This window comes from Trichoplusia ni, chromosome 10, assembly GCF_003590095.1.
Source record: "Trichoplusia ni isolate ovarian cell line Hi5 chromosome 10, tn1, whole genome shotgun sequence".
Taxonomy (NCBI): Eukaryota; Metazoa; Arthropoda; class Insecta; order Lepidoptera; family Noctuidae; genus Trichoplusia; species Trichoplusia ni.
This window is the reverse complement of record NC_039487.1, coordinates 6,836,229-6,850,085: the sequence shown is the minus strand read 5'-3', so window position 1 is coordinate 6,850,085 and position 13,857 is coordinate 6,836,229. Positions and strand designations below refer to the sequence as shown.

The window sequence follows — 13,857 nt, the reverse complement described above, 5'->3', positions numbered from 1 at the left end:
TTTACATTTTGTTTCATCCTTACAGCAATTATAATATTATGTATATTCGGCTAACCACATTGGTGAGTCAACTTCTAACTAAGTTCACAATTTTTTTATCACCATAATTGAGTCACTTGCCTATAATAATCGACAAATATAATTTCACCCATGGGCTTGGGTATCTTAATATTTTACTCTATTAAGAGGTAACACACATTCTCACAACTATTTCCATTGAAACTCCCCATCTTATCATGGTAAGTCTACCCTAATATAAGGTATATATGAAAATATGTTTTATCCTAATAAAATATGGTAATTTTTCAGAGACAGAAAAGATACATACTGATAAATGCAAAAAGTTTTAAGTAGAGATTTTCAATGTTTGTTTTTGTGTTTTATTTATTCATGTGCGTTTGGTTGAATTCACTAATCTTATGTAGAAATTACAAGTAATTTTGGATTGGGCAACTCACAGAGAAAGGCTACATGACATCACACCACAACCAGAGAGTACAAAAATTGAGACTAAGTGTTATTAGAATCTATTTTAAATTTATTTATCAATCTCTTGCCTTTATCAGTACTACATACATGTGGAGATAGCGAAAATAAACAATAAAACAGTACAACAATGATTTAGCATTATTCAAGAAATATTTTTGGCAATAAATGTACAATAATACTAAAATTCATACTTGATGAGTCCAAAGCTTTTTCTAAGACAGTAACATCACACACTTATCAGTGATAATATATTACACAGAATATATTTTTCGATGAACACAGGGTAATTGTGTTCATCGAATAAAGGTTATCTAATTGTAGCCATAGTTCATCCAGTATTTTTTTTCAAGGAAAATAGATAAATTCCAAAACTAACACTCTGTTATTCACTATATTTGATAGTTCAAGTATAAATATTGTTTTTTAGTAGTTTTTCCTTATTCCCAGAAAGATCTGTTATAGAAATCATAATAATAATTGTTTGTTTAAGTTATCAACCATATCCCGTTGTTACTCATAATTTGGGTTTCATCGGAATATGTACACTCTCAGTCATCTCATCTACCACCTATCTGTTAGTTACATTCTCATGTTGCTTTTCTTATGCAGGCTATTATGTATGAAAGTTAGCATGATATTCTGTGGCATGTATCATATTTCCAATCAAAGTGCTGTTAGTAGTAAGTACATGTGTCCTGCTGACACAACTTAAAATACCCAGAATGAAACCTGAATGTTTAATTGTTTTTATATTGAAGAGTAGCGAATACGTGCGGTTAGACAAATATTAAATTTTAATTGAATTCGAAGAATAGATGTATAAAAATAGACTTATTGGAACAGCTGATAGGATGCAAATCAGTTACATGGGATTTAAGGAGAGGATCTATTCCTGATTGTACATGAATTCTGGAGCTACGTGACTCCCTGATGTTATGATATGGCTGTCCGTCATCCATCATTATTTGCCTATTGATGACCACAACGTACCGACATGATGATTCGTCTCAATCACCAATATTACGGCACCCTCAATGACTTTTACAATACAAACCAATAAAATGTATATTTTACCATACATGTACACTTTATTTCTATTATTATTGAAACAATTAATTATACCTACCATGATTTTTCACTGTGCATACACTTGCCACATACATCAAAGTAAAGCATTTTATACACTTTCTTAAGTCCGGATATTATTTCTAATTGATCTTATTTACAATTAATCTCGTTACTTATCGAAAATAAGCAATAGATCACCGAAATATACGAAAACAAGAGTTTAAAGAAGACAAATATGGCGGCCACAGTGAACTTTACGAGCACAACGGCGTCGTATTATTTAGGCAGATCTTAATGATTATAAGAATAAAACTTACCTTGTAAAGCTCAATGTAATATGATTTGCCTTTTGGGCCACTTGTTTGATTACTTTTCACGTCTTTTCCATCATTTGTAGAAGTCATTTCTCACGAAAATACGACGGGGAGACATTTATGCGCTTGTGTTTTCGTAATGGTACTGTCAAAGTCAGTATTACAATATGGAAATAAATTCAGGAATTCTTCCCGATATGGCAGCCCCACAGGTGCGTTTAGGCAACAAACTTGACACTGATGAAAGCAAATCTATCGATTTTATTATTTTGGTAATTTGTTTATTTTATCAGATCTTATTCATTGAATATGCTTTTAAATTGCTACGGATAAATTAAATGAGTCATATTTGTACATTCTGTTAATTATTAACATGATTTTGTTCCTCTCACAAAAACGTCTAAAACATTTGTCTTATTTAGTTGCTATATCTAATATATCAATAAGAAGCCATTTGGCTGCAAAGGTTATTTATATATTATATTAAGAACGAAGTCTAGCGAAAGACTGATGATGAGGGCACCGCCATGCGCCAGTGGCCGAAGGCTTACCGCGCAGTTTTCTTCGAGGTAATTATTTAAAGATATATGAGAAGCATTTGCCCAAAAGAAGAAACAATGAATCAAGGAGATATTTACTGTATCAAAGTACTGACAAAGACCTAAGAAATAATTTAAATTATTATTAATTTAAATCGATGGCTTTCCCCTTGTTTTAATTAGTATGATTTTTGAATACTTAGTGGTTCCAATATAATAAAATAGAAAGGTAATAAAGATAACAAAAATATTGTCCATCTTTCTTTTTACCGCACTCTTTAATTGTTTTCACCTTCACCACTCTAGCAGATTAGTTTAAATATTTTTGATGTAAGGATCAACTTTTAATGATACTAATAAATTAATAATAATTCTTATGGCCAGGAGCAAGGAACACCTCGAATAATCATACAATATAGACGAAGCCCATGCGTGTCATTTGTTTTAATTTTTCCATAATCTAAATCGAACGGCATCGATAAATCAGTTTGTGAACAAGCATTTTAACCATACAATTTTATTACTTCAGAGTTTATTTATCCTTAAACAATGCAAGTTAGTTCAATTCGTTTGTAATGATGCCTTGGAAAATAAAGATGTTTATGATAAATCTTTATCCTATGGTCGGTAAATAGTTTTTGATGTTGGCAGTACTGGAGTACAAAGCAAAGCTAGTTGTGTCAAGAATTACTGCGTTTTTTACGAAATATAATCTTAAAATATTTGTAGGAAAATGTTAAATTTATTATCAACGTAAATTTAAATGCGTATGTTATATTTCCATATCTTTTATATTTGATTAACTTCATTACATTAGTCGTGCTGGGTAATAAAAATTGATGTGTCAAAGTGCAGGGCAATAGAAGGGACGATAAATTATCATTTTTTAATCGTAATTTGACAGTGTATTATATTGAAATATAGTTATTTCGCAATTAACACTTTTAGTTAATTGTTATTGCCATTTTTTATAGACAAGGGTGGACTAGGGCGTGTGATCCGACCTGGCACATCTGGCGAGCCTGTAGTACCTATCTTTTCCCTTCCTTTCTCACTAATTAGCAAACTATTTACTGTTGTTTTATGTATTTAAACTATAAATGCACGTTTTTATCGTTTAAAAACGGTATTTACTAAAGAATACCAACATTTTTAAGTAAGTTGTTAATCAAATGTAGAGATATTGTCGAAATTTATATCATTTTTTTTTCAGTGAAAAACATTAGATGTACATATTTAGTAGTTCAGTGTTAATAAGCGAACAGTCTGCTTAGTGTTGTGATGTGTGTATCAAGTAATTTTAAAGTTTTAACTTATTGTGTACCTATTGAGTGATAAACTTATAAGATGGCAAAAAAATCGGATAATACCGGCGGAAAGCTGGTGACCGTGTCTGTTGTCGGACTTTCTGGTAAGTAAACTATTCTTATTATTAACTTTAAATATAAATAAAGTAGTATAATCCGACTATCAACTCTATGTATGTAGAAAAAACAGTCCATGAGTCCATGTCTATTGGAACATGTAACTTTAATGCCATCATAATCACATTAAAGCATGGATACTCAAAACACATTTTTGTCACCATATCCAATTAGTATTTTAGTGGTGGCACATGTTGTCTCTAACACTTGTATTGCTAGCTTCCTTTTTTAATTTACTTTCAATAAGAAACTCATTCATGCATCTATTGTCCAACCCTCTTCTTATTATGGCTATAATATATGGTATAGGTTACAATTTGTTATATATTGAAGTTCATAATACATTAAGAGTTGATCTTTAGACATTTAAGACATGAGGTTATGATATTACTTTCAATGAAAATGTGATTTTTGTCTTCCAAAATGTATTTTCATCAGAATATTTATAAAATTGAATTTATTCTAAAATAATTCTAAGTAAAATGTTTGTACATCTATGAAAGCATGCTAATTGTCAACAGTTTATCCATTGAGCACAAAAATCTAAGAAGCTAGTGTAAGACTTTGGAAATTTGGTTAAAAGCAAAATGCTCCATGCAATCAACATTGTTGAAAGAAATGAAAATGTAAACATGTGTAAATATACTAGTACCTAGCTGCTAAAAACTCTTTCTAGCAATAAGAATGCCCCTTGTGGCACCCTGTAACTATTCATCAGTATTAAATGTGGTGTGCAATAAGGAATACTATTATCTAGCTTTTTTTAAAGTTAAATAAAAAGATCAATATATATGTGTTGTACTAACAATAATCATTGCCCCTCTAACTTTTGAATATCACTGTTAGATGTTTTAATTAACAATAACATGTGTTATTGGAAAAATGTATTTGAATAATGAACTGATGCACTGTTTTGTTTTAATGAAAGTTTTTCAATTACATCATATTTCATTTCTGTGGGAAAGTTGACTATGATAGTGTTTGCTGCCTATTATAAATGTAAACTATTAGATTGAGTATTTTAATAACAATTTATTCTAGCCATAAGTTTTATTTGACGTACATGAAGGTAAATCCAATTATTCTAATCAATTTGAAGACATTCTAGTTCTAAATACATACTTGAGTGGTATAAGTTGATATGTTAAACCTTCTGTGCACAATGTGTTGCTATTTCAACCCCCTGATATTATAACAAGCACTGTAATTTACAAATGTTTGTCTCAATCTTGTTCTGGTGAAAAATGCTGGGTAAATGCTGGAAAAAACTGGGTAAATTACTTAAGTAGTGCGTGGGACTTGTTTAATTATAAAATAAGTATAAAGCATAAGACATGCAAATATTATAGAGACAAATTATATTTATATCCCATTCTATATTATTCTGTTAATCATATAAGGTGTAAGACTATGCTAATACCAGTATGACTCACAATATATTTAATGATTCTCAAGATACTATTAACTATAGTATGATACTGTAGTTATTATAATAATAATATAATATATAATAATATAATATATATATAATATATTGAATTAAAATATATCCTGGGACAACTCACACACGGTTATCTGATCCCAAGCTAAGCAGAGCTTGTGTTATGGTAACCAGACAACTGATAAACTTACTTATATATTTCTAAATACATACATATATACATATTATAGATATATTACACCCAGACACCAGAACAAATGATCATGCTCACCACACAAGATTTGTCCTGGGCAGGAATCGAACCCGCGACCTCCGGTATAGCAGTCAGGGTTGCTAACCACTAGACCAATAGGCCCGTCAATTAAATGAATATTGTATTTTTCTTTCACTTATATTCTGATTATGAAAGAAGAAGAATATGAAAACTAGGTTACCATCGGTTGCGTTTATCAACACAATTCATCCACCATCCGCTATAGGCTTCTAAGTCATCTTCTGTGAGAGAAGAAATACCAAAGCAAACTCCCCACTAGGCAAGATGGAGGTTCTCTTTTAACTTTCCTTGTATTTATAAGAATATGTCCAGCAAACACAGCAAAAAGTTTATTTGGTAAACCTGTACCTTTACTAAAATGGTGACTAAACTTACCCTACAACATATTTACTATACTTATCACATACCACTCAGCATGAGATAATATATTTAAAGAGATTTCCAGTTGATTAACATCTGTAAACATGATTACATCATCACTTAATTCTATGTAATTTAATACATAATTGTTTTGGCTTATGTTTGTGTCACATTTACAAAGCAAATCTTGTTTTTAAACTAGGATTTTGTCAAGGTTGTATCTTTGTAATGTTTGTCTTGAACTTTTCCCAGGAAAGTCCAACAAACAGATGAGGTTTCTTACCTAAATTGATTAGTTTCACTTAGAATATTGGTGTGAAGAGGCAAGAGAAATATCTGGAGCCAAAAAGGACCTTTTTTGAGCATTGAGATACAAAAAACTAATGTTCTAGTTTCTAATTTGGGGACTGAATTAAAATTAAAAGGAAAAGTCTAATTAGAAGCAATAATTAAACACATTGGTATAAAAAATACTTATGTTATTAAATACCTCTTTCTATATATTTTCATAAATGATATAGAAAGAGCATTTCATAAGGTAAATAGACACTTATGACAAATGTAGCACATAAACAACAATTGTTTTGGTGTGTATTATGGACTGATAAGTGACCAATAAAACTTATTTATAAACTTGAATTACAAGAGAATATTGTCTTTTGTACAAGTTGCCGTGTTTTAATTACTCACTTACAGATGCGATCCATGTATTTAAAATAGCTGTTGCCCGCGACTTCGTCCGCGTGGTTAGAAGATATAAGTTATAATTTATACCTGCCTTCTATCTATCTTGTAGGATTCAGTCAGCGTTTGCAATGTAAGCGCAAAAAATGTGTTTTTTTACGACCTCACATTAGAAACCTCAAAAATTGTAGCCTATGTGTTATTCTGATGTATAAGCTATATTGTGGTAAAGTTTCATTCAAATCCATTCAGTAGTTTTTACGTGAAAGAGTAACAAACATCCATACATCCATACTTACAAACTTTCGCCTTTATAATAGTAGTAGGATAGTTATTTTTGAATGAAAATATACAGAAAAGTAAATTGCAACCTTATTTTGTAGTTCCTCATATTTCTAACAGTGATAGCCTCGTGGTAAAGATTATTGGACTGCCAAGTAAAAGTCGTAAGATTGAATTCTAGCAATCACCAATGTCTTTTCGAATTCATGTGCGTAATACAAAGTATTTATCACTTGCTTAAATTGGTAAAGAAAAGTATCGTGAAACTAGTACACAGGTCAAGCTTTTTAAAGCTGTTTTAAGCACCGTCACAGGCCTACGGCGGCTTTAAAACTCGGACCTCGAACTACCAGCTTGTATGTGAACCATAAAAAGAAGAAATAGACACCATACACTCTACACCCTATGGCCTATGCGGGGCACCCCATGGATGTAGAACACGGCGGGTTTTTTTATTTTTGGAGTCTGGCTTCATTTTTATGTCGCTACTTGAACGTGAAGCTCTTAGCAAGTCTATAAGCCAGTCGCGGCAGTCGCCTCTTATAAGGAAAATTAATTTATTTTTAGATGGGGCTATGAAAGTACTAATAATAGTATTTCAATTATTCGTCTTTAGCCGAATAACCCACCGCCGATTGTAGTTAGCTTTGATAAGTTATTGTAAGATTCGTAAGGTATTTACTATAATACTTCTTCGAGATAAAATTAAATTATCGACTACAACTTAAACTGTTAAGCTAAATTTGATGAAATTTTATGGGACCAAATGACAGCTATTTCACATTAAATTAAAAAAGAATCCTTAAAAACAGTTCATCTAGTCCGTTGTTCAGGAGTAACAAACAAAAAAAAAACTTATATATTTTGACGACAACTCAAATGGCATTTACATCTGTGTATGTCTGGTACCTCTTAACGCGTAAACCGCTTAACCAACTTTGTCAAAATTTGTAAATAGCTACGATACAGTAAACATGTTTGCTACTTTTAATTGCGGTTAGCACAGCGGGGGGCAACTATTCACTATTTTGCAAACATACAAGTTTGTCGTCTATTTATACTATTGTACTTATAGTTTCACAGTAATACGTACAAGTTTGAACCATAGTGGGCTCTCCACTATAATCCAAATTTGTACTGAAGAAAAGATCTACTAAACTCAGCTTCACCAAAGCCTGAAAGATTAATCTAATCTGATACTCGAAAAAGTCCCTAGTTCACTGAAACCTTCGTCCGATTTGCAGAAAGCCTCGCGTAAGACCGGAGATTCCTGATATTGGAACTCCGGTAGTCCGGTCGAAATACTGTAGATCCTTAAGACCCACTTATGTATGTATATTATCACGTTTATATCCCTAGGGGTTCTGCATACCCTTGTTATGCCAAAGATAATGCCAAGCCGATGTAATGGGGTCGAATCTATTGCCATTTATGGGACACTGTGAAATGGTGCATCATTTAAATGTGAGTTGATGTTATTAAAAGATTTGTGCTATATAAATTCAAATTTTTGTTTGTAACTTTCTGGAAAACTTTCGAGCTGTATATTATAATTCGATGCTTATTCATTATTTTTAATGAAACGCTTAAAAAATACCACTACAACTTGCATTTAAGTATAAAAGCTGCATCGAAATCGGTATATCCGTTTGTGAGCTAGGCTTCTTAAGAGATACGCAGACATTGTTGTTCCTCCTTCTGCAATGGGTTTCAATAAAATAGTTTTCAATAAGAAAAACGCAAAATTAATACCTTCAACAGGTTTTAAGTTTGTGTTTAGCTACCTTTACTTGCAATCTACGTATTTTAAAGCGACTACCCGCTTCTATCATTAAAAATATGATGTACTGCGCGGCGTCCTTGGATCACCCTTAAAATTTAGCGAGATGATGAAATATATGAAAATAGATGTTCGATTCTTAGACCTCCTTAATATGCACACTAGATTTCATGACAATCGGTAGCGTTGTTTCGGAGCACTTTAATTACGTACACCGTGTCACGATAATTTTAAATCTGGGATGTCTGGGTGGTTGTGTACTCTACTTTTTCTTCGTAACACCAGTGGGTAGGTATTAGAAAGCTTTTCAACTCAACCACAATATCTTTGATTGAATGAGTCCCCGAACTCCGGACATTAAAGTAAGTGGTTGTCAATGGACACTCGTCTATTGTTGCATTGTTATCTCACATCCTGTTATCACGCGTAGGTGTTGTTTGTTTATTTTGATTTGACAGACGCTCAGATAATGGACTACTTCGTTTTATATGGATTGGTTTTTAATAAAGTTTAAATTTAGGGCACAAGATTTTTGAACATGTTATAAAGAATTTTGATGACAATAGAAAGTGGTGTAAGAAATGGTTGCGTTCGTAAACATGTATTGTGTGTTGAACGTCAACTTATGAATCTAATATAGGAATTCATTTAAATCTTAACGTATCTTTAACGTCATTATTAACTACTTAGGTACTTAACTACTTAAGATACTACGATTTGAGAAAATTTAATACGAATTCAGTAAACTTGAAAATGTATTTTATTGATTCTCAATACGTCTGCAATTAGCCCGCCTAAAACTCAATAAAACACAAAGTTTTATAGGTGACCTAGAGTCCAAGACCTAAAGTCTTGAGTGGTAGTTTATATCAAAACCAAATTGAGAATACACAAAGCCCTTATTCTAAGTAAAGAGTCCCGAAGAAAATAAGGGCAAAGGGTGACGCTGTCTTACTTTGTAGGTTAATTGTATGACTATAATGTATTATAAGTAAAGTATTCTGTATAATGTCAATGACGTGTCCTTACGCAAGAACAAGCGGTTAACGTCGTTTCAATGAGGTTACCGAACATGAATGGAGGCGAAAAGTTTCGCTTTCACATTCATTCATTCATTCTGAATGGGTATTGAAATTAATGTCCTTTGAACTGGCTATGTTACGAATTAGGCTTGGACCTATGTTTTTTTTAGTTATATGCAATATGTATATTTCGTTTAATGTGTAGGTTATGTTTTGGTTATTGTTTGCAAGCTATATAAGAATTACTCTTTGACATCCGATTTTGATATAATTTTCCTTATCGTAAGTTTGATAATAACACAATTTAATAGACGATATATTATGATGCACGCAGAAAGTAGACAGGAACGTCACCACGAAATAGTACACTCCTACGTGTTTTTGATTTTACTCATATTCAATCTGATCCTAGCTTTTTGTAGGCAAGGCAGAAATTGAAAAATTTCAAGCATGTGTTCGTATAGCCTTACGTGATTGTTTGACCAGTCATGTAGGTAATAGATTCCTGTATTTCCCATTTTATAAGCTATAAATATTGTTGTTCTTTGTCCTCAGGTACGGAGAAGGAGAAAGGACAGCTCGGCATCGGCAAGTCGTGCCTCTGCAATAGATTTGTGAGGACACACGCCGACGACTACAATGTGGATCATATCTGCGTATTGAGTCAGGTACCGTACTTATCAATAATAGATTGATTTTTAAAACTAGCTGGTCCTCGCAGTTCCACCCGCTAAAAATTGATAGTGATCCCACGGAGACATAAAATCGGGTTAAAAAAACTATCTGTTTACAAAGTTTCGTCTAAATTCATTAGTTTCAGTATTCAGTAGTTTTTGCTTGAAAGAGGAACAAACATCGATACATACAAACTTTCGCGTTTACAATATTTGAAGTATATTTTTGATTGATCTTTGTGTTCAGGTAAGTTGAATACACAAAGAATGCCAGACTTAGGCCAAGCAGTCGCGTTCAGTGGCTTTGGCGTGGTGACCTCAACCACTCTGCATTTTACTTGTAGCAAATCACGCTTTGTGCTTATTGGTGATGTTATGTCCATGAGAAATGACGGATGGGTTATGATAACCAATAAAAATAAATGGAAATTAGATAAGTAGTTTGGCAGGAAGACAAGACAAATAGTACCTAGTAAAAAGTCTGAGCAGAAAAATCTCATATCATTATTATAGTTTTGTATCTACCCATTCAATTTAATACAAGTACAACTAATTTAGACATGGCGCGATTGTCGTAAAATTAATCCTGGTACACATACCGATGTTATGTGTTGCCGTAATAAGGCAATATCCGCCGTCCCTTCAATTAGGTTTCAACGAGATAATTGACTTTGTACTTGTTATTATGTCATCCTGAACAAGTGAGCTCAGCTTATTGAACTGACATAGAAGGCAGGATCTGAAAATGTATTTTGGTACAAAGAACGGAAATTTTTTGCATGATTTTTTTTTCGATTTGTGTTTTGTTGTGGTGCGTTTTTTCATTCACAAAATAGGCAGCAATTTAGTTCCGTTGAAATAGGAAATGGGGAAAAAATATTTGGTAAAGCTTTTTTGACTATTATTTTAAAAGCTCTGAATTAAACTTGGAACACAGACTCATTCAGAGCTAATTATAAATCATACCAAGTCCTAGTCTTCAAAAAATACTGTTTTATGTATCCCTATTTATTTATTGGGAAAAAAAATGTTGAAAAATGAAAAGTGAAACTTACAACGTTTTCAATGACTGAGGACTGACTCTACCACCACGTCTTAAAGCAACATAGTTATGGTTGTGGAAGCGTAACAGAGAAATACACGGCGTAGAGCGGCATCTCCCTTCCACACTCTCCATAATATTACTTTAAGAGGCCTTCTCAAGTGAAACACGATATTACATTATTGTTAACTTAGAATATATGATTTGCAAGATGCTAAGACAAAGTCATAAGTACAAAAAGGAAGCATAAAATACACATTTATAAAATCAAACAAGGACTTAACACGATTGACGTTGTACGGTAAAAAGCTTCAAGTTTCCTGTTTTCATTTCCTTAGTTAGTTGCCAGTTGCTTCTAGTGTATTCTCACATCCTACGCTATTTTCTGATGCACCCACGATCACCGGTTTATATTACTTTCGTTTTGTACACAAACTTGTTGAACTATTTTTTTATTAACTTTGAGCTATGTCTGTTATTTGTTAAATATTATTTTCCCAACTGTAACAAATATGTATTGATATTTTGTTTACAGAAATGTGAAACACTGGCTACAGTTATAAGTATTTATTTAAGAGTGTGAAATAGTGATTATTAATTAACTACATTAAGAAAAAGTAATGAGAATCAATTGTATAATCTAAAATTGCCTTGCTCTGTGTGGTTGGTTGTTCAGTATAAGAAAGAAACTTTTTTTCCTTCCAAAGCTACGTAATGGTATGCCGAAAACATAGGCGTTTTTATAAGAAACAATGTGTTCTATTCAGTTAATTCCATGTGTTTCTTAATAATTTCGATGCACAACCATTATTTGAGGTTAACCACAGTGTGTGTTTTGCATGACTAAAATTATTATTCCGCCGCAAAGCTTTTCAAGACAGATTGCCGTGTGAGACAGGTCATCTCGCCAAACCGCGTAACTTGTCGCAGCTTCCATCCCCCCACCAATGAACAATGTTAGCCTTTTTCTCATTATCCTTTTTATTTTATTTTCCAGTCGGACTTCAGCGGTCGAGTAGTGAACAACGATCACTTCCTGTACTGGGGCAGCGTGCCGAAGGAGAACGATGAGCAGGAGTACAGGTTCGAGATTGTGGAGCAGACCGAGTTCGTGGACGATGCGTGCTTCCAGCCGTTTAAAGGTAAATAGTTCACAGAAGATGTGTTAAGTACATTGCCTTCTTAAGTTCTATAGAGTTAATATGATGATCAGCATTATAAAGTTTTAAATTTTAAAGTCTTGTTTCTGGATACAATCAAGTTTGGAAAACTTTAATTCTCTTCTTCCTATCGTTTCCATGATTTCTATATTGTTTGGATCTGATAGATAAGTTCGAAGCAGTCCAGATCGATTGCTCTTTGCTTAGGCTCTTTCAAAATTTCGGAGCACTTACTAATACGAAAACTCCATAATTTTAGGACATGTTTACGGTGATTGTAAGCTGATGAAATAATAGCCATGTCCTTTAAAAACCCCTGCTTCTACAAAATTATTTTAATAACAGACTTTCTTTTCACAGTCGGCAAAACTGAGACTTACGTGAAGAGATGTGTGGCCACAAAGCTGCAGTCAGCTGAGAAGCTGATGTATGTCTGCAAGAACCAGTTGGGGATAGAGAAGGAGTACGAACAGAGGCTGATGCCGGACGGGAAGCTGACCGTGGACGGGTTCCTGTGTGTGTACGACGTCAGTCTCGTGCCGGGGAGGACTTGGGAGAAACAGGTATGGGTGGAAGATTTTTCTGGTATAACATCTATATGACAAAAAAGGTTGAATATTACCCTGCCTTGTTGTAAATTGCTGAGGACCTGTGGCAAGTTTAAGGGATTCATTTTGTCAGGCAGAGGAAAGTATTGTTTTAATTAGGGACTTTCATGGGCATTTAAGTGATATCAAAACCGTTTCTTTCGAACATGTAAAAAATAAGGTTTAATTTAATGATGTGTGTATTTCAATGATCTTTATTGCATTGAGTAAAATTAGCAAACAAAAAAAATCAGAAATTTATTTTAGCATTATTCGACCTAGGTACAAATCTTTCCTATTGCGTGGATCATGTCCTCATTATCATATCAGTATATTTAACTAAAAATGTAATGCTTGCCATCATGTAATAAAAGTATTTAGAATCAAATCGTAATTTCTCTTGTAGAATGAAGTATCAGCAGCTATCCTCCAGAACATCTTAAAACTGAAGAAGCCAGTAGTACTGGTCACATCAAAGAACGACGAGGCTTGTGAGCAAGGCGTGAGGGAGGCAGAGAGGCTGGTCCAGAGGAAGGAGTTCAAAGGATGCATCCCCATTGTGGAGACCTCCAGTCATGATAATGTCAATGTAGACCATGCCTTCTTTCTGCTAGCTCAGATGGTTGACAAGTCTAAGGCGAGGATAAAGGTTGGTGCTATTTCATATTTTAACCATGTTATTGTTTTTAAACATATGTTTTTAGTAGACGAGTGTAA

At 33.1% G+C, this 13,857-nt stretch overlaps 2 protein-coding genes across 7 annotated transcripts in view; one reads left to right on the top strand and one right to left on the bottom strand.

The window, feature by feature from the left end:
• Positions 1–2,236, bottom strand: part of LOC113498257 — a 39,173-nt gene extending 36,937 nt beyond the window's left edge. The window contains exon 1 of the mRNA XM_026878203.1: positions 1,875–2,236. Coding sequence (XP_026734004.1) covers positions 1,875–1,961 — 87 coding nt within the window. The 5' untranslated portion in view covers positions 1,962–2,236. The remainder of the gene's footprint in view (positions 1–1,874) is intronic.
• A 534-nt stretch (positions 2,237–2,770) lies between these two features.
• LOC113498072 (rho GTPase-activating protein 190) overlaps positions 2,771–13,857 on the top strand; it is a 34,361-nt gene continuing 23,274 nt past the window's right edge. For 3 of the 6 annotated variants that reach the window (XR_003400954.1, XM_026877979.1, XM_026877975.1), the window contains exons 1-5: positions 2,771–3,821; positions 10,233–10,345; positions 12,391–12,535; positions 12,914–13,116; positions 13,547–13,789. Coding sequence is in view for 5 of the 6 variants with exons in the window: in XM_026877979.1 (XP_026733780.1) it covers positions 3,758–3,821; positions 10,233–10,345; positions 12,391–12,535; positions 12,914–13,116; positions 13,547–13,789 (768 nt within the window). In the remaining variant the exon portion in view is untranslated. The remainder of the gene's footprint in view (positions 3,822–10,232; positions 10,346–12,390; positions 12,536–12,913; positions 13,117–13,546; positions 13,790–13,857) is intronic. The other 3 variants (XM_026877978.1, XM_026877976.1, XM_026877977.1) reach the window with 3 other exon arrangements.